Source organism: Penicillium nucicola (assembly GCF_028828085.1).
Source record: "Penicillium nucicola strain IBT 29836 chromosome Unknown utg000001l, whole genome shotgun sequence".
Lineage (NCBI taxonomy): Eukaryota > Fungi > Ascomycota > Eurotiomycetes > Eurotiales > Aspergillaceae > Penicillium > Penicillium nucicola.
In genome coordinates this window covers 1,263,429-1,285,780 of record NW_026643125.1, presented here as the reverse complement: position 1 = coordinate 1,285,780, position 22,352 = coordinate 1,263,429, and the positions used below count along the sequence as shown (strand labels likewise).

The 22,352-nt window shown below is 51.3% G+C and overlaps 12 protein-coding genes across 12 annotated transcripts; 5 read left to right on the top strand and 7 right to left on the bottom strand.

Annotated features, from left to right (window-relative positions):
* Positions 1 to 320: 320 nt before the first annotated feature.
* On the bottom strand, positions 321 to 1,496 carry N7511_000497 (uncharacterized protein; the record flags this gene model as incomplete). The annotated part of the gene is made up of 3 exons (XM_057122922.1): positions 321 to 810; positions 894 to 1,231; positions 1,332 to 1,496. 3 exons carry the CDS (start codon positions 1,494 to 1,496, stop codon positions 321 to 323), a joined length of 993 nt encoding a protein of 330 aa, XP_056988655.1.
* A 488-nt stretch (positions 1,497 to 1,984) lies between these two features.
* N7511_000496 (uncharacterized protein) lies at positions 1,985 to 3,463 on the bottom strand (the record flags this gene model as incomplete). The annotated part of the gene is made up of 1 exon (XM_057122921.1): positions 1,985 to 3,463. The coding sequence occupies one exon, from the start codon at positions 3,461 to 3,463 to the stop codon at positions 1,985 to 1,987; it is 1,479 nt and encodes a 492-aa protein (XP_056988654.1).
* Positions 3,464 to 4,120: 657 nt separating this feature from the next.
* On the top strand, positions 4,121 to 4,978 carry N7511_000495 (O-methyltransferase; the record flags this gene model as incomplete). Its single annotated transcript, XM_057122920.1, has 2 exons — positions 4,121 to 4,888; positions 4,937 to 4,978. Coding segments are annotated over 2 exons (810 nt in total), but the record flags the coding sequence as incomplete, so codon positions are not given.
* A 323-nt stretch (positions 4,979 to 5,301) lies between these two features.
* Positions 5,302 to 6,569, top strand: N7511_000494 (putative NAD binding Rossmann fold oxidoreductase; the record flags this gene model as incomplete). The annotated part of the gene is made up of 4 exons (XM_057122919.1): positions 5,302 to 5,584; positions 5,645 to 5,740; positions 5,805 to 6,208; positions 6,270 to 6,569. The coding sequence occupies 4 exons, from the start codon at positions 5,302 to 5,304 to the stop codon at positions 6,567 to 6,569; spliced, it is 1,083 nt and encodes a 360-aa protein (XP_056988652.1).
* A 285-nt stretch (positions 6,570 to 6,854) lies between these two features.
* On the bottom strand, positions 6,855 to 7,811 carry N7511_000493 (uncharacterized protein; the record flags this gene model as incomplete). Its single annotated transcript, XM_057122918.1, has 1 exon — positions 6,855 to 7,811. The coding sequence occupies one exon, from the start codon at positions 7,809 to 7,811 to the stop codon at positions 6,855 to 6,857; it is 957 nt and encodes a 318-aa protein (XP_056988651.1).
* A 973-nt stretch (positions 7,812 to 8,784) lies between these two features.
* Positions 8,785 to 10,679, bottom strand: N7511_000492 (ATP-binding cassette family ATPase ARB1; the record flags this gene model as incomplete). The annotated part of the gene is made up of 2 exons (XM_057122917.1): positions 8,785 to 10,053; positions 10,113 to 10,679. The coding sequence occupies 2 exons, from the start codon at positions 10,677 to 10,679 to the stop codon at positions 8,785 to 8,787; spliced, it is 1,836 nt and encodes a 611-aa protein (XP_056988650.1).
* Positions 10,680 to 11,162: 483 nt separating this feature from the next.
* On the bottom strand, positions 11,163 to 12,109 carry N7511_000491 (HPP family protein; the record flags this gene model as incomplete). Its single annotated transcript, XM_057122916.1, has 2 exons — positions 11,163 to 11,741; positions 11,819 to 12,109. 2 exons carry the CDS (start codon positions 12,107 to 12,109, stop codon positions 11,163 to 11,165), a joined length of 870 nt encoding a protein of 289 aa, XP_056988649.1.
* Positions 12,110 to 13,289: 1,180 nt separating this feature from the next.
* N7511_000490 (peroxisomal copper amine oxidase) lies at positions 13,290 to 15,448 on the top strand (the record flags this gene model as incomplete). The annotated part of the gene is made up of 3 exons (XM_057122915.1): positions 13,290 to 13,743; positions 13,796 to 15,046; positions 15,102 to 15,448. The coding sequence occupies 3 exons, from the start codon at positions 13,290 to 13,292 to the stop codon at positions 15,446 to 15,448; spliced, it is 2,052 nt and encodes a 683-aa protein (XP_056988648.1).
* A 574-nt stretch (positions 15,449 to 16,022) lies between these two features.
* N7511_000489 (uncharacterized protein) lies at positions 16,023 to 16,667 on the bottom strand (the record flags this gene model as incomplete). Its single annotated transcript, XM_057122914.1, has 1 exon — positions 16,023 to 16,667. One exon carries the CDS (start codon positions 16,665 to 16,667, stop codon positions 16,023 to 16,025), a length of 645 nt encoding a protein of 214 aa, XP_056988647.1.
* A 1,199-nt stretch (positions 16,668 to 17,866) lies between these two features.
* Positions 17,867 to 19,408, top strand: N7511_000488 (WD40 repeat domain-containing protein; the record flags this gene model as incomplete). The annotated part of the gene is made up of 1 exon (XM_057122913.1): positions 17,867 to 19,408. The coding sequence occupies one exon, from the start codon at positions 17,867 to 17,869 to the stop codon at positions 19,406 to 19,408; it is 1,542 nt and encodes a 513-aa protein (XP_056988646.1).
* A 424-nt stretch (positions 19,409 to 19,832) lies between these two features.
* On the bottom strand, positions 19,833 to 20,166 carry N7511_000487 (NADH dehydrogenase [ubiquinone] 1 beta subcomplex subunit 3; the record flags this gene model as incomplete). Its single annotated transcript, XM_057122912.1, has 2 exons — positions 19,833 to 20,013; positions 20,069 to 20,166. 2 exons carry the CDS (start codon positions 20,164 to 20,166, stop codon positions 19,842 to 19,844), a joined length of 270 nt encoding a protein of 89 aa, XP_056988645.1. The 3' UTR covers positions 19,833 to 19,841.
* A 245-nt stretch (positions 20,167 to 20,411) lies between these two features.
* Positions 20,412 to 21,931, top strand: N7511_000486 (CCR4-NOT core DEDD family RNase subunit POP2; the record flags this gene model as incomplete). The annotated part of the gene is made up of 2 exons (XM_057122911.1): positions 20,412 to 20,879; positions 20,957 to 21,931. The coding sequence occupies 2 exons, from the start codon at positions 20,412 to 20,414 to the stop codon at positions 21,929 to 21,931; spliced, it is 1,443 nt and encodes a 480-aa protein (XP_056988644.1).
* Positions 21,932 to 22,352: the final 421 nt, after the last annotated feature.

The following is a 22,352-nucleotide window of genomic DNA, read 5'->3' as shown; positions in this document are numbered from 1 at the left end:
ATCTACAAACTGCGACAGAAACTTGTCTTATAAAATATCTCTATATTCTTTAAATATTCAATGAATCCAGAGCAGGACATACAATCGTAATCTCAAGGCCTGAAAGCACAAGAGAAGCATGAGTAAAGAACACTAGGGCGCTAGACCCTTTCCAAAAAAAAAAAGACTGTGAAGCGCCAAACACCGCTTCCATGGGTCATATCCGAGACAGACGCAAATAACACAAGTAACAAACAAGCAGGACATGTCAAATCCTCCGGGTATTTCACGGGAATCCAAAGCCTATCCACATCCTACATCCCTTCGATCCCAACGTCTTTTCAACGCCCATACCCACTGACAGAAGAGCCGCCATAGCCAAGAGAGGATCCGCCGTATTCAGTCGAGCCTCCGAACTCAGTGGGCGCAAACTGATCACCGGGTGCTGTGTAGTGCTGTCCATGAGCGCCACCATAGCCAGTGCTCGCGTTGTAATCATGTAGAACGCCGCCAGGCGCCGGAGCCGTGGGGTCATATGAGCCTTGCATCGCGGACCGGCCGTGTGCGTTGCCCAGGTCGTCGACCTCGCTCTGCTGGAGCAGGGCATAATCCTCATCCTGATCACCGCGGGAGGAGGCAGCCACGCCACCACCCCGACCAGAGCGGAAGTCATCCTCGTCTTCTTCGAAGTCGTGGGCTGGGTTCGAGGAGAAGGCAGCCTTGCTCTGGGCTGCGAAAGTTGGGTCTGAGACTGCGTCCGGGAGGGTTCCTGTGCGGCGGAAGTGCATGACGTTGCGGAAGGACATCCACGCGGTGATTGCGAATAGGATACTGTTTGGAAGGGAGCCTGTTAGCTTATTTGGTCACTGCGTGATAGCCACTGCTCGCGAGAGCCGCATCGGAATCGTACGTACAAGATAAAAACACCGATAATGGTGGTCGCTTCGCTCAGCTTACACTTAGCAGCGGATCCGTAAGCCCAGTTATCACAGCCAGACTTGGAAGAACTCTTGTCAGTATCGGTAGCCCTCTTCGTTGTGGACTTTGAATCCTTGCTGCTGCTATCAGATGAAGACGATCCCTTCGACTTGCCAACAGCAACATAGGACGCAACACAAATCCAAGCACTAGCCCAGAGAATAGCGTAGAGGACATCGACACAGGCAAAGGCGTAAACGTTTCCGAAGCGGCGGGCGCGCGGCCACATCGGAACCGCGACTAGGTAGACAAGGCCGGGGATACTGAGCCAACACTGTCAAGAAGAGAGAATATGTCAGCGGTCTTCACTTCTCAAGATGCCTCTGGGTCCTGCTGCGCAAGACTCGAGACTCTTGGGGGTTTGCACAACTCACCAGCGCCCAATACCACCCCGTGCGCCCGTCGATACCATCGCCCTTAGTCCAGATTGCGATAGTAAGTGCCCACGCAATGAAGATAATGAAGGCCTGAGTGAAATGCAGGTAGTTCTTCGTGCGTCCTAGGCTTCCGCCTGATGGGCGCGGCATTTGGAACTTCATGTTGTACAAGGGTGCGGTGTTTCAACCATGTACGGGAGTTTTTTTCGATTCAAGGGATAAATGCAATGAGGATCGTTATTTCATTGACCGGGGGAGGAATGTGTGAGAGTGGAATTTCTGCAAGGTGAGGTGAGGCAAGGTAAAATAGTGACAGCGGAGGGTCGGGCGGAGGCTGTGTTTTGAAGTTCGGGGGCGATGTTCTGTTTTTGTTTGTTGTTTCGGACTGCGAAATGGCAATGCGCAACTTCAATGTCAATCTGATTGCGAAAATGGACAAGGAGGAGAGGAAGTTAGAAGCTCAGGATTTGGGGTTGAATAGGTCGAGTCTGCTTCGGCTACGTATGTGATCATCGCCCAGGCGACAGCCCGTGAATCTATTTTAGGAGGCTTGGCATCGTTGTATACTGGACAACTTGGACGAGAATCATGTTGCCTTAATCAATTCATTCATAGTTACATTGCTCATGGCTCATATGTATCATCAAGTTTTACAACCCAGCTTCTCGAGTCTGCTTCACCAATACCCAAATCTCTCGGAGTGGTTGGTAGACATGAAACTGCCACCACCAAGGAAGCGGATCTTGGAAAGAAAAGAGTGGATCTTTCCAGAATAACAGCCGTCCAAATTCTTCCTTGGACAATGCGATCATCAGGATTGCATACCGGAAGAAAGAGAATTGTAAGAGCAGGGCAAAGACATGACCCGCGGTAGAGAATTTGGAGGTCGACGTCGCACGCGAGGATGAGAGTGTCGGAGTGGTTTTGGAGGAGACATCAACGGGATCGGAAGGGAAGACGGATAGATACCCTGCGGTTGGTGAGGAAGTGTCCTGCAAAAGGCGCTCGACTGCTTTCGCACCGGGGATGCAGCCGGCAATGTAAACAGCATGTCGAACAGAATGTACATCGAACTCCTCATCCACCATAAGTCTAACAGAGAGATGTCCAGTCAAGCGAGGACCAACTTTCAAGGCGAAGTTTTGCATGAGCTGGTGAATCGCAACAGCCAACGCTTCGTCCAAGCGTGAGGTCCCCCACGGCGAAGAATGGGCATCAGACAATCGAACATTGATCGCTTGAACTTGACCGCGGACAACGAGGATATCGGCAAACAGCTCCCCCAGCCGTGAATGTTGCTGCAGAATCCAAGGTTTATCCTTGGAGATCTGAATCTCACTGATACTGGTATAAGTCTTGCTCGCTGTCCGTTTAGGCAGATGCATGGCCTTCTCGCTCGCCGATGCACTAGCGCGCATCATCTGGTATGATTTCGACGGCGACCGATGCAAGATCTTATGCACAGAGTCGCGCGACAAAACCTTATGATACTCCAACACTGGCAGACCTCTCTCCGTGACATACTGTCGAAAGGTATCAGAGTGACTGAAACACGTCGCCAGCTCGGCATCAAAAGTAATACATTTGCAGCTGGTCCGGCTCTCAATAACCTGTCGCGCTGTCGCGTCCTCACAGGGAGTTGCCTTGGGGGAACATGGGATCCAAATGTCGACTTTCTCGCGGTGAATCACATCCAGGAGTCTAGAAATGTAATGGTCTTTGGGAATGCGGTAGAATGCCTGCAGGGCTTTGGACATGCTGGCGCCAGATCGGACGGGAAGATCTAGATCTGTCACATCGGCCCCGACCACGCAATGGCCTTCTGCGGCCCATGCTCGTGCAAGTGCCAACGCATGAGGGGCTCCCACGCCTGTGATCAGCACTGTCTTTGGATAGAAGCGAACATTTCGGCGGGTTCTGCGACGGCTGGCTGCGAACCGGAGATAGGCTAGGCAACTCGCGATGACGAGGAGGATGTTATGAAGGAATAATAGCGAAAATGAAAGACAGATGCGAAGAAGGTGCCAGAAGACGCGGATTGCTGTCCCTGTTGAACCCGAACCTTTGGATTCGATGGTCATTTTGAGTCTTTGTTTCACCACCGGTGAGGGGATCATGACCCGATTCATTCCTGGATGGATTTTGAGGCAGGTCCAAGGACCTCGAAAGGTTTGAGGTTGAAGTTAGGACATTGTGGAATGCTGAAGATGCGAGGAGGCTGGTGAGGGGGGGCTTGGCTGAGGTGCAGATCTAGTTCGGTGTGACGAGACACCTGCAAACTGCTCGATCTTTCGGCATTTCTAGATTTCACGTTCGATCTCATGAGAGAATTCAGTGATTGGCTTACTCTGTAAGTTACTGTACGGTTGTTATCCCCGAGCTGCCTGGGATCAGGTTTCCGCACTTTATCAATCTCGGACAAGACTTCCTAAGTGAATTTTTGTTTCTTGATGAAACCGTCATTATCTCAAGACGCCATTCGATGCAATCTGATGAATTCCAATCCCCTCTCATAAGCTATTTAAGCTATTTAAGGCAACTGCGAGAGAACTCGGACTTGCGATGTGTTATGTCCGAGCTATCTATTCCCGAGATGCTCGACTATAAGTTGAAGGCGTCTCAAATCCGATGACTTCGCCATGCTCCGCGTTCTTAACCGCATCTTACCTTGATCTTTCTTCAAACTCAGACATATCTCGACTTGTTCAGAATGGCGACAAATCAACAGGCTCATCCCAAGGCCGGAGAACGTTCCGTAGGTTCTGCTTTCCCTATGAACATAAGTTGTTACTGACGTAGCCCAGCGTGAGCCAGGCAGAGAGTTGAAGCTTCTGCACTTCATCTATGGCCAACCCAACCTGGATGAAATCCGCGGCCACCCGCAAAAGGTGATCGATCTGATCCACAAGTTTGAGGAAGAATACCACTTGATCAACGTCGGGCCTGAGAAGGCCGAAATTGTCATCCAGCTTATAGACGAACTCAAGCCCAAGACCATGATTGAGCTTGGCTGCTACGTGGGCTACTCAGCAATCGTATTCGGTGACGCGGTCCGTCGCAACGGTGGCGAACGCTACCTGAGTCTAGAGCTCAATCCGGAGTTCGCAGCCATTGCCAACATGCTCATCGAACTGGCCGGCTTGCGCGAGTTTGTGAGCGTGATCGTCGGTCGTAGCGATGTATCCCTCCACAAGTTGCTTAGCTCGGGTGACGTCAAGAAGATTGAATTGCTCTTCCTCGACCACTATAAACCGGCATACACCACCGACGTCAAACTATGCGAGCATTTCGGAGCAATTGTGCCCGGATCAGTGCTCGCCGCCGACAATGTCCTTTACCCGGGGAACCCTCCATATCTGGAATTTGTTCGCAGCACTGTGGCACAGAAGCGCGAGAAGGCCAAGGCTGGACCTTCCACGGGCTATGATACCACCGGTATGAGTGAGCGCACGGTGCTGTCATTCGTGGGTAAAGACGACGTGCCCACTTTCGACTTTGTCGGGAACCCGAATTTGGTGTACCAGAGCAAATTGTGTCAACCGGAGGGATTAAAGGTGAAGACTCTGCTCTTTTGGTTTTTGATTTTTACTAACCATTCATAGGACGCCCTTGAGGTCACGAGATGTGTTGGAGTGGAGGAATAGCATGGCATGACGCAAGTGGGGGTGTTTCAGGGCCGAGATGGGAGTACAGTACAGTATGGAGAGGATGGAGAGGATGGAGAAGCGGATTAACAATCAGGGAGACAGTACTCCGAGTGCATCAATCCTACAAAATCTCCCCCAAACATGCCAACTCGGCCCGTAACAAAAAAGACCGAGTCGGCTTTTGACCCCACCAGACCCAAACGTTGCCGTCGCCAGGACCTTCCCTGGTCTCCCCGCGTAGTGGTTTCCGGGGACTTATATATAACTTCCTTTCTTCCTCTCTCTCTCTCTCTAATTAAAACTATACACACACTCTCATCATGTCTTCCAAGTCTTATAATGTTGGCATTGTTGGCTACGGCTTCAGTGCAAAGATCTTCCACATTCCCTTTGTGAATGAGGTTCCCGAGCTCAAGCTCTATGCCGTGGTGCAGCGCACCCCCAAGGCTGGTGACGATGCCGAGAAGGACCACCCCGGCGTGAAGTCCTTCCGCACCACCGAGGAGATGGTCCAGGACTCTGCGATTGACATTGTGATCATTACCACCGCCCCCGACTCCCACTTTGCGCTCTCCAAGCTGGCGTTGGAGGCTGGCAAGCATGGTACGTATCCGCAGGTCCCGGATAAGCCAACACCCAGCTAACCCACTATGCGCGTCATAGTTGTCTGCGAGAAGCCCTTCACCCCCACCACCCAGGAAGCGGATGAGCTCGTTGCCATCGCAAAGAAGAACAACAAGCAACTTGCCGTGTTCCAGAGTACGTCTACGAGCTGAAATCGACCCAATTGCAGGGACACACAGACTCACAATTTTACCTACAGACCGTCGCTTCGATGCCGACTTCGTGACCCTCTCCAAGCTGATCAAGAACGGATCCCTCGGCCGCATCTCCGAGTTCGAGACTCACTTCGATCGCCACCGCCCCGAGGAGCCCGCCGCCGATAGCCACAAGTGGAAGAACAAGGTCATCCCCGGTGGTTCTGCCATCTACGACCTCGGCGCCCACCTGCTGGACCAGGCCTACTGCCTCTTCGGTCTGCCCCAGCGCGTGACTGGCTTCATCGGCTCTGCCCGTGAGGTCAACTCCTCCGGCTTCGAGGATGCCTTCACTGTGCTTCTTCACTACGCCAATGGCACCATGGTGACCGCCAAGGCCACCGTCGTCAGCCCCGAGGACGAGCAGCTGCGCTTCTGGGTGCGCGGCAACAACGGTAGCTTCAAGAAGGTAAGAAATCCAATTGATCCCAAATCTCGTCCTCCGACTGTTTATTAACTGACGGTTTTAGTTCCACCTCGACATCCAAGAAGACCAGCTCAAGGCTGGTATCTTGCCGGCCGAAAGCGGATTTGGCAGTGAGCCCAGCGAGCGCTATGGTACTCTGACCACCATGCAGGGCGACAAGCCCGTCAAGGAGGTTGTTCCTACTGTCGAGCCCCCTACCTACACTGAGTACTACCGCAAGCTTGTCCGTGCTCTTGGTGGTGAGGGTGCCCTGCCTGCTAGCGGTGCTGAAGCTCGCGATGTCATCCACTTGATCGAGTTGGCCCGTGAGTCCTCGCGCACTGGCCGTACCCTTGATGTTTAAGCTTGATGTTTAAGCTTGGGGTTTTAAAATGCAACGATGATTATGATCTGCTAAAGAGTATATAAAATGAATTTTCTATTTGTGAATTGATTCTTCTTCTTAATATTATGTATGAGCCTCTGCTACGTCTCAAAAGCCGTTTATACAATGCCAAGGCATAGTCCATAAGCATGCCCATCTGCCAAGGACCCACGAGAGGCAGACATACTGCATATACCCCCCAACTTAGCCCTGCTGAACAGTGACACAACCATCAAGCCCAAACAAACGAACCAAACCCCCAACTTAACCCCCCAAATCCCCAAAATCCAACCCAAAATACCAAGCCCTAGGAAACTCCATCCCCCACCTCCCCATAAGCACCTCCAGATCCTCCCTCGAACCAGGAACAACATTAACAAAGACCCGATCAGAGTGCGACACAGGCTCAGAATGAACAGCGCCTTCTTCCTCCCCAACCCGGAAAAACACACACTGCCCACGCTGGGCCTGCACGATCCCGTCCTCGCCGTCACCTGGGATCTCGCCATGGTTCGTACCACAATTCCCATGCCCCAGTTCCGCTGCTAGTGTTTCTCGGACGGATTCCGCGGCCATTGCGCAGCCGACGCAGCGGATGGAAAGGCACGTGTGGTTGGGGTTCTGGGCGCGAGCGGCTTGTTTTGCGTTCTTTTGGGCTGTGCGGGCTTGTGGGCTGGACGTTGTGGGGATGAAGAGGGTTCCTGGGCCTAGGAGGGTTGTTGTGAGTTTCCAATTTAGGGCGTTGGGTGTTGGTGTTGTTGATTTTGGTGCTTGGGGTTGGGATTTGGGCTGTTTTTTGAGAATATTATATAGTGTGGAAAGGCGTGTGCGCTTTACTGTTGACGCTGGAGTTGGAAGTGTAGTGGTTGTTAACGGCGAGGAGAAGAATAGATCATCCGTATGCCAACGCGGAATATCAAAGTCATGTGTTTCTTTACTTGCTCGGATGGTAAGCCAGTAATTGGACTGGTTGTTTTTGGAGAGGAATTCGTGGACGTATGTCAGGAATGAGAAGAGTGGTGGGAGGATTGAGCCGGTTATGGATGCTTCACTCCAGGTGTTGAAGGAGCTTGGGAGAGTTTCTGCATTCAGACATAGGAGGGGTCCGCAGTAGGTCCATGAGGAGGCTTTCTTGACTGTGATCTCATTGTCGAGTTGGTCTTTAGGGCTGAGCGCTGGATATGGCAGCATGAGGAAGTCCGGTAAGAGCTTGACGTCCATTGTCGGAATAGATCAGGAGAGTATATGATTTCCGTCAGGGGCGTGCCACAAGCTGAGATTCGCATGAAATCAGAGACTCAAATGCTCAGGCCGCTTGTACCATGTGACAGTGAAACAAGGAGCTGTGCATGTTTTATACTGGAGCTACTGCTTCATTGCGGGGCCTTGAGTTTGGGGGCTGTAGCCTCGTAAGGTAGACTTAGGCAGCAACTTGGGGTTCTGGAGATCTGAAGATCTCATCAGCCCTGGGAAATTGGAGTCATTGGTAATAGGCTTGGATCATAAAGGTGGTAAATACTACCCTGCACTTGATAAAGACAGGAACGGCTATGTAGATGTCAGAGTGGCTTTGAACGCGTTAGTAGTGTAAACATCCACACCATCGTACACTCAAGGACAGCAAGTAAATATTTCTAGGCGGAAGTTTGTCCGTACACCTGAATCAAACTGCATCAGATAAGTTAGCATAGACAGAAGCAGAAGAGCTTAGATGTCCTTGCATCAGTGACGCAGTCCCTTACGCTGCTCCCTACTTCTATTACTTCTTACTTCTCTGAATAGGGATCATGTAATTGGCATCACTTATATTCTCCTCGGAAGAGAGGACCAAACACTCTATCGAGGATGCAAAATAAGACAGGGAAAAACTCAGACAGACGGATCACGCCTGTCCCAATCGGGGTAATTCGAGCATGACAACCAACGCAGAAAGTCCGAGCGACCAGAAACACCTCATCTAGGGTATGGCAGCAAGGACAAACGATCTAACAGACAAAAGGAAAATAAAATGAAACCCATCCCAAAACCAAGGAACTTTTTGTATTGGAACGTCTCCCAGTGGGGAGCCAAACTTTTAGCGCCACAAATGGGGCATTGTATTCCTTCAGTTCTCGTCTAGCATTTCGTCGTCATCAATGAAAAAAGGGAAGCATGAAAAAATGGAGCAAGGAGAAGCGAAAACAAGACAGCCGCCTTAGACAGCGCCGGCAGACAACATCTTGTTACGGAGGTGGTTCTTGTACTCTCCGATGGAGCCATCCCAGCGGCGAACGGTCTTGTGCTCGCAGACCATGATGTCCTTGGCGATCTTGTCGAGGAGACGGAAATCGTGAGAGACGACGACGACACCACCGCTGTAGGCGTTGATGGCATCGGCGAGGGAGTCGATGGTGGGGATATCGAGACCGTTGGTAGGCTCGTCCAGCAGAATCATGTTGGGGGACTCGATGGCGAGCAGAGCGAAGACGATACGAGACTTCTGACCCTCGGAAAGGGTACCCATGAGGGCGGTCTGGCCCTCACCACTCAGACCGTAACGGCCGAGCTGCTGGCGCCAGTACTGGTAGTCCTGGGACTTCTCGGGGAACTTGTCACGGACGAACTCCAGAGAGGACTTGGTGAGGTCAAGCTGATCAGCGGAGTGCTGAGAGTACATGCCGAGCTTCAAGTGAGTGTGACGGCTGACACGACCACCGATGGGGCTGAGCTTGCCGGTCATCAGGCGGAGCAGGGTAGACTTGCCGACACCGTTGGGGCCGACCAGGGCGGTACGGGAGTCCATGTCCACACCGAAGTCGAGGTGCTCATAGAGGGTATCATCCCATTCACCGGAGTAAGAGAAGCTGACATCGTCGAAGGACAGAACCGGGGGAGGAAGCTTGTCGACATCGGCGAAGCGGAAGGTGAAGACACGGTCAGCAAGGACGGGCTGGATGAAACCATCGGCCTCCATCTTGTCGAGAATCTTCTGGCGGGACTTGGCCTGACGGACCAAGTTGGCGTAGGTACCAGCGGAAGCAATGAACTTCTTGATGTGCTGGATTTCTTCCTGCTGCTTGGTGTAGGCCTTGGCCTGGTTGGTCTCCTGCTCACTACGGGTCTTGTGGTAAGAGTCGTAGTTACCACCGTAGTAGAGGAGCTTCTGACCACGCATGTCCAGCATGGTGGTGCACACACCGTTGAGGAAATCCATGGAGTGAGAGACCAGGATCAGGGTACGGTCCCACTTCTTGAGGTACTCCTCAAGCCACACACAGGCCTCCAAATCCAAATGGGCAGTGGGGTCATCGAGCAGGAGCAAAGAGGGCTTGACGAACAGGGCCTTGGCGAGGGCCACACGCATACGCCATCCACCGGACATATCCTTGGTCTTCTTGTTGATGGTGACCTTGTTGAAACCGAGACCAGTCAAAATGAGAGAGGCACGGACGTGGAAAGTGGAAGGATCCATCTTGTCAATGTTCTATGGCAACGAGTCAGTCGGGAGTTCAATCGAGAAAAGAAAAATCGGTGAGAACGTACATCATAAAGATCCTCAAGGATGGGGCTGTCAGGGCCTTCAGACTCGAGGATATCCTCGGCCTTCTTCTCCATGGCGTCGAGTTGGCGCTCAGCCTCACGGACAACCCACTCAAGGGCACCGAGGTCAGTGGGAGGGGCACCCTCGTTCAGGAGGTAGATATCGATGTGGTCGGGGACGGGGAACTCGCGAGCAGCAATGGACTTGAGCATGGTAGACTTTCCGCAACCGTTCTCACCCAGGAGACCGTAACGACGACCGTAGGTCAGTTCAAGGGTGGAGTCGGTGACGAGAACCTTTCCGTGGAACACGAGGGAGGTTGAGGTGATCTTAACATCGCGAGAGGCGGGCAGAGATGAAAGCACACCGGTGGTAACACGGTCAGAGAGACCGTGCTTGTCCATCTGGGCTGTGAGCTTGTCGACGGCCTGCTGATCGGTGGTGGCAGGGGCGTCAGAGACAATGGGCTTTCCGTTGGCATCGAGCTGAGGCTCTTCCTTGCCGCCCTTCTTGGGCTTCTTCTCATCGGCACGCTTGGCCATACGGGCAGCCTTCGAGGCGGAAACCATGTTGGCGGTGTGACGAGGGTATAAAAAATGGGAAAGAGAAGGGGAAGGGTAAGGCGGGTGGGAAAGAGAAGAAAGGACACCAGTGAAAAGAGATTGAAGAGAAATGCAAAAAGGCTGAGTGGATCGCCTGGCGGGGCGGAGACAAATGGAGGGGCGCGAAGCAGTGGAGTGCCTGGTTTGCCCTTATCGATAGAATTCTGCGTCGACGTCAGTGAAAAGTTTGACTACCAGAGACTGGACTCCAATACCTCAGAAGATGGAGAGTGGTGAATATGTGAAGAATCTGAGTTCTGTCCGTAGAAGATTTGCGAAATAAGAATCCAAAAAAAAAATCCTCAGTGGGCTACATACGTCGACTCTGATTGGGAGAGACGTCACCGCAGTGAGGCCTGAGGTGTCCATTTGCCACCCGATAACAAAGTACATGCTCGGAGTACTCTGTTGCGCTCGAGATTTATATGGAGATAGGCTTATATTCTGCATTTAGAGTCTTTCACTGATCTTTTCCAATACTGCTGTCTCTTCAGCGGACAGTGTCACCCCATCTGGCACTGAGATATCACCCCGCTCCATCACTAGCCTTCGAGGAACATCGGTCAGACTGTCCTCGTAATTCCCAGGGAAACTGGCTGGTTTCTCATGTCGAATCTCCTCCAGGTCCAGCCTAGGGGTAGCCAATGGATGTGATGTCCACCAGTAGAGCGGATATCGCCGCTGTACATTGTTGATCAACACAGCCGCGGCCAGCATGAGTGTGATGCCCAACAACATCACTGGGATTAAAAACCAGCCCAATCCAACCGTCTGAGGATTTGTTACCGCCAACAGGGCAGTCGCACCCGCCGGTGGGTGTATAGTATCGGTGAGGACCATGGCGGCTATGGTAATCCCACATGCAAGCGCTCCTCCGAGTTCGGTATACCTTTCGGCATGAGGATTCAAGGCGAACAATTTCGAAATACCGACACCGACGATGCATGCAAGAATTTGACTTAATATCGCATTACGGGGCTGGGCAAAGGGTGAGTCGATGGCGCAGAATTGAATGACGGCAGCGGCACCCTATTCAAAGTATGACTGTCAGCCCAAGTGTCTCCTTTGCATCTGTCTCTTGTCATTCTGGTCATATCATTACTCACGAAACTGCCAATAATGGCCGGTGCATCATGGGCCTGGAACGAGGGTACTCGTTTTGAGACAGATGAGACCAATGCAACACCGCAAAATGCGCCGATCAACGACCACCCAGCGATCAAAATATTCCCCAGAGGCCTGGGAGATTCCTCTCGATACCCCAGCATACGAGCCACCGGCTTTGGGGCACGATGCCATCGCGGCACTGGGACGAACGGGTTTATGTACCGGTCAATATCAAAGTGCCAGGTGGACGGGTCAGACCAAGTCACTGATTCGTGCGGAGACGGTGTCATAGTAGTTTCCCTTGAAGATATCTGTGTTCATCGAGGTCCTCTGTTCATTTGTAGTATATGCCTGCGCAAAGCCCAAGATATCTGAGCCATCAGCCTTGGATATTTGCAACGAAGACACCTCCATCGGTAATTGATCAATACCCAATATGTACCGCCTAACACGCAATATCACACCTTCTCCGCGGACTCGGAATATACCTTTATTGAGGCTTTCCAGTGTTTTGCCCTCGTCTTCCACTCATCGTTTTGCGTGTGGTAACAGAAACCCCTTTTCGGACTAGTGGCTTGGCATGACGAGGGTCTCTGCTCAAAAGTGCGTCAGAGTCCCCTTGAAGAGCCCTAATGCCGGAGATATATGCCATCTATATCATACTCTCGATTTAATGCTATTTCATACAACAGAAGGTATGTAGGTTAGCGACCAGTGCCTCTGGTAAAGCATCGGACACTTTCGATATAAAACCTTGAAAGTGACTGTTCTACTCCATGTAGGAATCAAGGACTCATCACCACATCTGTGTTAGACATTCATGATAAGTTATAGCAAGATTCACAACCAAGTATGGGAGCATATCAACTGAGACAGGAAGTCTCGCGCCGTGATACAATTTTGTAGTCCAAGTTGTTCCGAATGGACCATGTTTCTACCCTTTCACCGTGTTTATCAATCGCATCAAATTTTGTCAAGTGGCCCCTCTATACTTTGGCAGTCTGGCAACCATCTGTCTTGTCATGGGTCAAAGGAGCTCAAGTTTTTTGGTAATTGCAAGGTGAACGCCTACTCCTTGGAATGAACCAGAAACACGAAATACTGCACATTTGCTTCGCTAAAATTGACACACGAAATCAATAACGCAAGACCCTTAGGAACAATCGAATAGACATTAGTAACATCCAAATAGGCGATTATGAATAAGATCATGAAGCTGCATGAACGCATTTCTTTGCCATTTTGGGAGCGGGGATATCACGCTAATCCTGATTTGGACAGCGGATCCGGCCTCCACGAAGTATACGATAACGTAGGAACATGAGCCAGTTCACTTCCAAGGTTAAATAGTCTGCCAGAGCCGCGGGTTTGTGACGACGATATCTTCTTCTTTTTCTTCTTACGAGACTCGGCTTCATCATCGAGGTCATCCTTCTTCGCCTATTCAAAGTCTCAAGACCTCCGCACAAGATGGTCCTTGACAGATTACAGCAATTGACCCACCAGGTCAGCGCCACAGCGCCTGCTCCTCACCCTCTTGATCCTTTGTCTACATCAGAGATCGATGCTGCCGTTGAGATCATTCGCAAGGAGCATGGCCCTCTCAATTTCAACGCCGTTACATTATACGAGCCCCGCAAGGCCCAGATGATGGCGTGGATTGCAGATCCCGAGAAGGCTCCTCGTCCCATCCGAGCTGCGGATATAGTTGCCATTGCACCGGGCGGTAAAATCTACGATGGAGTTGTTGATCTGAATCAGAAGAAGATCATTCAATGGCAGCATACGCCCAATGTCCAGCCTCTGATCACAATGGAGGATCTGCAAGAGGTTGAGCACGTCGTTCGCAAAGACCCCAAAGTCATTGAGCAATGTGGAATTATTGGAATCCCCAAGGAGGACATGCACAAAGTCTACTGTGACCGTGAGTTCTTCCGTCTTGTTTGGTATAGATCCAATCTAATCATTTGATTTAGCCTGGACTATTGGATATGATGAGCGCTTTGGAACTGGCGTCCGACTGCAGCAAGCTCTAATGTACTACCGGCCTCATCCGGATGACTCTCAATACACATATCCTTTGGATTTCTGTCCCATATATAATGCGGAGACCAAGCAGATCATTCACATTGATGTGCCACCGGTACGGAGGCCGGTCAACAAGGCATCACCAAACAACTATCATCCAGCTGCCATCGAGAAAGAAGGCGGATACCGCACTGACATCAAGCCAATTCACATCACCCAGCCAGATGGCGTGTCATTCCAGGTCAAGGGGCGGACCATCGAATGGCAGAATTGGAGCGTTCATGTTGGTTTCAACTACCGCGAAGGCATTGTCCTAAACAACATCACATTCAACGACAAGGGCAATGTCAGACCTGTTTTCTGGCGTCTGTCTTTGGCAGAGATGGTCGTACCCTACGGCAACCCCGAACATCCTCATCAACGCAAGCACGCCTTTGACTTAGGTGAATACGGTGGTGGGTACATGACCAACAGCCTTTCCCTCGGGTGTGACTGCAAGGGCGCAATCCACTACATGGATGCAGCATTTGTCAACCGAGCCGGTGCCAGCACGGTCATCAAGAACGCTATCTGCATCCATGAAGAAGATGCTGGCATTCTTTACAAGCATACTGACTTCCGCGACGATTCTATGATTGTCACCCGTGGCCGCAAACTAATCATCTCGCATATCTTCACTGCTGCGAACTATGAGTACTGCGTGTACTGGATATTCCACCAGGACGGTACCGTCCAGCTCGAGGTTAAGCTGACTGGTATCCTCAACACCTACGCTATGAACCCCGGTGAAGACACCCACGGTTGGGGGACTGAGGTCTACCCCGGCGTCAACGCCCACAACCACCAGCACTTGTTCTGTCTCCGAGTTGACCCGAATATCGATGGGCCGGATAACACCGTCTTCCAAGTTGATGCCGTTCGCGGCGAGGGCGAAGTAGGCAGCGCCGAGAACAAGTATGGCAATGCCTTCTACGCCAAGAAGACCAAGTTCAACACTCCACGCGAGTCGATGTCCGACTATAACGGATTCACTAGCCGTACATGGGAAATGGCCAACACTAACAAGCTCAATCCATACAGCAAGAAGCCTGTCTGTTATAAGCTCGTTAGCCGAGAGGTGCCTCCCTTGCTGCCCAAGGAGGGCGGGCTTGTCTGGAAGCGAGCTGGATTCGCACGCCATGCAGTTCATGTCACTAAGTGTAAGTATCCCTCTAAGTCCTACCTTGCTGCATCTTTTCTAATATATCCATCCAGATGACGACGAACAAATCCACCCAGCTGGTCGCCATGTGCCTCAAACTTCTGGCGAGCCGTCAGAAGGTCTCCCAGCTTGGATTGAAGCCGCTGGTCCTAATTGTTCTATCGATAACACTGATGTCGTTCTCTGGCATACCTTCGGTCTGACCCATTTCCCTGCACCCGAGGACTACCCTATCATGCCTGCTGAGCCGATGACACTGCTTCTTCGTCCGCGCAACTTTTTCGACCGCAACCCGGTCCTTGATGTGCCGCCTAGCTTTGCCCGTACCCCGACGCAGGTAGCTGCTGGGGCGACTTCATGCGGTTGCAAGAAGAGTGATGGCTCTAGTGTTTTAGTTTGATATGATCATGGGATTCTGATTATTATAGCGTGCGATTTGTGTACATAATGCTGTTGCTTCTTTCTTTCTTTCTCTCATAGAGTACATGATTTATGTAAATGGCCTGGGGCTTTGGTTTCTGATTTCGTTTTTCCTCTGACAAACAACACAATATGATTGATTATGATTGAATCGGCAAAATTGTGCTTCTCTTGTGGTCCTTTGCGCTGTCTTCTAACCAATTCCTGCAAAACACATACTCCTATGTCCAGTGTCAGCAGGAGTTACCCATATTTAGCCATTACAGTTGCGGTTGGGCCTGGTGAGGTTTGATCGAATAAGGTTTACACTATCTTCAGATCTCGCAATCGATCGCATGCTTGGAGACAAAGACACATATTATAAATGTCCGAGATAACCCGATTCGATTGCCCATAAACGCCAATTAGAATTCAGACAGAGAGGGAATAATACAGTCCGAGTCAAAACCAGAAACAAATCACATAAAGAAGACCAAAAAAAGTTGAACTGCCTGGCCAACATGCATAAAATGCCACATAACAAGCGCAAAACAGGATCAAGCACTGAGATTCGTCTAAGCAGGAGCACTGCGCAACAAAGCCTTGTCAATATCCTCAAGCAGCCCAATCAACTCCTTCCCGCCGTCAGACTCCCTCCCTTCGATCTCAAGACCCTTAGCCAAGAACTTCTTAGACTCCTCGTACCGGCCCATCTCAGCCAAGCACTTAGCAATCCGCCACCAAGCCTTAACATTGGCGACGGGCTTGGAATCCACGCTGGACTTGCCATCAATGAGACCCTCGGGCCAAGCCTGCTTGGCCATATGTGCCTGTGCGCGGTTCGCATAAAGACCGGACAGTTCCTCGCGCGCAAGTGTAACAGGCTCCCAACCTGGCCGGGCAAGACCCATCTCGATGGCATATTTGTACAGCCGAATGGCCTCGTCGTAGTTTCCCTTGCGGTATGCTGCGTTGGCGGTGTCGCGGAGCTTGTTGATTTGCGCGCCACGCTTGGGATTGATTGGGAGGGGCGCCGGGGGGATGTTTGGGGGGTCGAGAGTTTGGAGGGAGCGGTGGAGTTGGTTTAATTCTTCCAGCTCGGCGCTGATTGCGGCTTTTTGTGCTGGTGTTTGGGCGGATGTGGCGAGGAGGGAGAGTGCTTTGGTGGCTGGGTCCATGTGCAGTGGGTATTCATTGAAGATGTCGATTTCACTGGCCATTTTGAAGGTTGAGTGACCTGCTCAGGTCGTGGACTGGATTTCGTGGGTAGGTATGGTTCTAGGATTTGTTAGTATATCCGCTGCGGTGACTTGAAATGTGCTCCGAGGGTGCCAGGAATGGTGTGTAGAAGATGGGGGATGTCGGTTCATACTTGGTGTTTTTGATATTATTGGCAAGGCTAGTCAATCAAAAAATGTTCTCTTTGAACTTGCGACTCGTGGTTGTGAATGTCTCTCCAGGGTGACCAGAAGGCAAGCTGTCCATAAACCGACTGATATGAAAGGCGGTGGCAGAAACAGGTACATACAGTATGCAGCCCTAGTTCTTGACAGCAATCAAGCTTGGTCGGCTTAATGGGCCTATGACGCTTAGTTATTTCTGTGCTGATCATATCTAGCTAGCTTGAACGCCTACAGCATATGAATTTCCAATGCCAAGATCCTGGGATAGGGTCTGGTTATAAGGTGGGATTGACATAGAAAATACAAACAATGTCACCAGGAAAAAGATACTTCGAATGAAAGAAATCTACACAGGTCATCAACAACGTTGTTTTCTGAATGGTCGCTTGATAGTTATATGGATAAACTGCTTCTCTGTATGATCACGATTCATGAACCACGAGATGTGTTTTGTTATTAACCGCGGTTGGGAGAGTTGTCGCAACAAGAAGTAAATGCCCAGTACCAAGGATGAAGAAGAAGTCAAAATAAGAAACAAGAATTAGAAAACAAGAAGCATAATGAGGGGATATCAAGTTATGCAGTAGAATACAGGATTATATGTACCTATCGTCTCTCTGGAATTTACATTTCACACGCTGGGAAACCACAGCGTGTTTGTACACCTGTCTATTTGAATACAAGATTTAGATTCAAAGGAAAGTCAGACATGACCTCAACCCTATATTCATAACCCATACTAGTAGGTTCACTGTACCCAAATCCGATAAGGCTTGGCTAGTTTCCTAGGCGGTCACCAAAGCGGTGAATATCAGACATCATCTGCCGCGGGGGTGTGGATTTCTAAGCGGGGAGTAGGAAAAAAAGATCGAGCGCATTCTACCTTGCCTCACCAACGGTCATATTTCTTGTTTCATTCTTGGAAGCAAGCTTTAATAAGCTGAGAACATCTACTCAGCTTCTACCCATTTTTACCCACCCCGAAATAAGAACATTGTCTTAATTGACATCAAAAAATGTCTTCCAACGAGCACCGTCAGACTGAGGAGGATGCCTACATGCAGGCAGACGACGCCGAGGAGGTCTTTGACCGCGATGAAGATCATGATATGGACTTCGAAGGAGAGGATGAGGCCGACCAGAACATGACTATCGAAGACGAGATCCATTTCCAGAATGACTCTGCGGCACACTTCGACTCGCACTCAGACTCTGTTTTCTGTGTTGCGCAGCACCCTATCCACAACAACATTGTCATTACTGGTGCAGGTGATGATACCGCCTATATTTTTGATTCGACACCCCAAGAGCGACCTGTGCTGCCCTCGAGCTATGAAACCACCCCCCAGCCCAGAGAGCGTGAGTCGCTGCAGCCCATTGTCAAGATGGAGGGACACAGTGACACCGTCAATGCCGTTACGTTCACTGAGCCCGCAGGCGAGTACGTCGTGACCGCAGGCATGGATGGCAAGCTCCGCGCTTGGAGGGATACCACTCCCCAGAAGACTGGATACGCATGGGAATTCTTTGGCGAGGCCCAAGAGGTTGAGGAGATTAACTGGATGGCGGTCTGCCCTCACAAGCAGGGTGATGATGGAAAGCAAAATGTCATTGCCATCGGCGCCAATGACGGTAGCGCTTGGGTTTTCCGTGTTGATCACACCGATCCCGCTCAGCCCATTTCTATCATCCAGACCTTCTTCTCGCACACCGCATCCTGTACTGCCGGTGCATGGACACCAGATGGAAACCTGCTGGCTACCGTCTCCGAGGATGGTAGCTTCTATGTGTACGATGTCTTTGGAGCCGCTGCCGCTGCTGGTATCTCTTACTCACCAGGTACCAACGCTGTCCTGAGCATGACTCCGGATGACCAGCGTTTCGCTGTTGAGGGCGGTCTATATGCCATTGCAATCTCCCCAAGCGGTGGTATTGCAGCTGTTGGTGGTGGCGAGGGTCATATTCGAATCGTTGGTCTTCCTCGCATCGCAGCTGCCGCACCGGCAGCGAAGGGCAGAGGCCCTCTCCCACAGGCAGCCGGTGCTACCGCTGCAGGAACCATCATGGCTGCGCTGCAGGCTCAGTCAGATAACATCGAGACCCTCTCTTTCTCCCAGCCTCCATTCACCCTCCTTGCTGCTGGATCCGTTGATGGCTCTATTGCGCTATTTGATGCTGCCCATCGGTTCGCCGTTCGTCGCCATATCAAGGAAGCTCACGACGGTGCTGCCGTTGTGAAGGCTGAGTTCCTGCCTAGTCGCTCCTCTCTGGCAGCTCCTGTCTCCGGTCCTCTCGCTTCTGCCCCCGCGGCGAGCCAGAGCCGGTCTTGGATGCTCACCTCCGTCGGATTGGACGGTATTGTTCGACGATGGGATGCACGCGGTGGTACTGCTGCTGCTGCCCAGGGTCTGATGCAGGAGTGGAAGGGTCACATGGGACTTACTGAGAACGAGGATGGCGAGCAAGCTGGTGGCATCATGGCCTTCGTACAGGGTCTTGATGGAAAGCGTATTGTCACTGCAGGTGACGATGGCATCTCGCTTGTTTTCGAGGAATAAGCTGGAAAAATAAGTAGATTTAGATGTTCCCAAACTTGCATAGTGGGGGCTTATGTCGATAATGATATTACGTGTTTATAGAAGAGATCAAGGCAGTCTCAGCTTGTTGACTATCACATATTCCCCGGTGCACTCAATGACAGAACAGTAATGAAATATATCGTTGTGGTGGTGAAACAAAAGCTATGTACATTCGACAAATCAACAGACCCAAAGCGCCATCTGGAAGCTTAGCTTCTCATGAGGCATGAAAAGCCGCATCTCCGCCTGGACACGACGAACGCTCCTGGGTTGAACGAAGCCTTGGCTTCTGTCCACGCCTGATGGAGGATCTCACGGAGGCGAGTCGACTATTTTTCGTCGTCTGGGGTATACGTCCTCTACTCGATGATCCGTCGGCCGGCGGTTTTCTCAATTGGTCTCCAACAACAGTTTAGTGGTGAGCCTCGCCATGGTGGGAATCACCGTGGTGGTGGTCATCCTTCATGAAGAAGTGCTCGTATGCGCAGTAGGCAGTGAAAGCGACAGTTGCGATACCGAGGCCGGGGAAGAGACCCTTGAAGCGGTTGAAACGGCTGAAGGGGCCGGTGTAGCGCCAGGTCTCACTGCAGAGAGTTAGCACAGATGCAATTGGAACGTTCCCTTGTATGTTTGACGTACTTGCGAGCCCATGGGTCCCGCTTGGCCCAGACTGAAGACGGGGAGGCCGCGGCCTTGAATTGGGCGAGGTCGAAACCGGTGGGGTTGGGGGCGGGCATATTGCGAATTGTCAGACAAATGGGATGAGAAGTTGGAAGGAAGAGAAAAGTAGAGTAGAAAGTGCGTGAAAGTTGTCCCGTAATCCGCGATCGACCACAAGTGACGCTGTGAGGAGCCGGATGTGAGGAAAAGAGGTGTGCTTGGCAGAAAGCACTCACGCTAACCGCTTACGGACCACCCATAGCTTTCCCGCCTTTGAGGGACGAATCTGTCACTTCATCTATGCGCAACCTCGAATCACACAATGCCACCTCCCGTCGGCAGATACGGGCCATCTGGCCTAGCTACTCCCTACACGCTACAGCAAGCTCACCTTCAATCTCAGCACCCCGCACACGCACAGTCAGCCAATAGCCTACCACCCCCTTCGCTTGGGCATCCAGGCTTCGCGGGCAACCCCAACACCAACATCAACCCTTTTACTCTGTCTGGCGCTGGGATTGCAAACGGTATGGCCGTGGGTGGCTTCCCAGGAGCTGGTGCGAGTGATGGTGGGGGAACCGGTCTTGCCAGCCACGCAGCACAGATGGGATTCGCGCGCGGTGCGCAAATGCAACAGCAGCAATTACATCAGGGCCACGATGGCCGGTTAGCACTCGAGAACAAGGCTGGTGCAGTGAAGTCCAGAATAAGAGATGTCTGGAAACACAACTTGGCACACGAGATGGCAGTGTTGAGACAGTTGGTTGATAAGTATCCATACATCAGCATGGTAAGGACTCAATAATTGTGATTGGCGAGCGAAGATCGCCTTGATATTGGACTGCGACTGACTGGGTTTTTTTACAGGATACTGAGTTTCCCGGAATCGTTGCACGACCCATCGGCTCGTTCTCGAATAAAGCAGACTACCATTACCAGACCCTCCGATGCAATGTCGACCTTTTGAAGATGATACAGCTTGGAATTACTTTGTTCAATGATGAAGGCGAGGTACCGCCAGCCTCTGGCACAGATGCCAATGGACAACCTTACGGAAACGCAATGATGCCCGCACCTTGCACATGGCAGTTCAACTTCCGGTTCTCACTAGAAGGAGACATGTACGCTCAAGAATCAACAGCAATGCTCGCAAAGTCCGGAATTGATTTCCCGATGCATGAAAAGAACGGTATCGATCCTTTTGAATTCGGCGCCTTGTTGATAAGCTCTGGGCTGGTGCTTCTGGACGATGTTCACTGGGTTTCTTTCCACTCTGGATACGACTTTGGTTATTTGATGAAGATTATGCTATGCTCCCAGCTTCCCGAGAACGAGGAGGAATTCCACAAGCTGCTCACCATCTTCTTCCCCTCACTCTACGACATCAAATACCTCATGAAGCACGCTGGACGTAATCAAGCAGTCAACGGCTCTCCCCTCACACCGGCTGCGGCACAAATCCTCACCAACCTCGGGCAGAAATCCGGTCTGCAAGATATTGCCGACGAACTGGGCGTCAAGCGCGTCGGAATCGCTCACCAGGCTGGGTCCGACTCTCTTGTGACTGGCGAGATCTACTGGAAGACCCGCCAACTCATTTTCGGCGGCTCGATCGATGACAGCAAATATTCTGGCCAAATCTGGGGTCTCAACGGACAGATGCCCGCAATGGCCTACAACATGGCTCAGCAAACCCCGAACTTGAACGGCGCCACTATCTACTCTGGCGGCACCCCTAGTACTCCCAACACAGGGTCTCACGGAACCGGCGCCCACACCCCTCAACATCACGGAGCTGGTTATAACACGACCCCCGGACCTTTCCAGATGGGTCGAGCATAAGCCTGGAGAACCTTTGGGTTGATACGATATGATGCATGTACATACGCGCGATAGTTCTCGTGCTATTTTCCTTCGATCTTCGGCATTGTCTTCGCGCCTATTGCTTGCATAGGCTCGATACCTGTGCCAGGTTGTGGGGCTGGACGACGGTGTTGGGCAGGAAGGTGCCTGGCGTTTGATTTGGCTGGGTATTTTGAATGGTATTTGATTCCATTTCCGAGGCGTTGACAGGCTTTATCATGGCCTCGTGCCTTTCGTTATTGTCATCTAGGTCGCGTTCTCTTTGCTTTCTGTGGCTAGATTCGGACCTGTGTCTTGTGTATAGGAAATCTGATTCTTTTGACTATTTCGACCTTGCCTGCATAATAAAGCAGCTTCCATAGATATTTTGCAAACAACCTTACTAACATAAAGTATCATA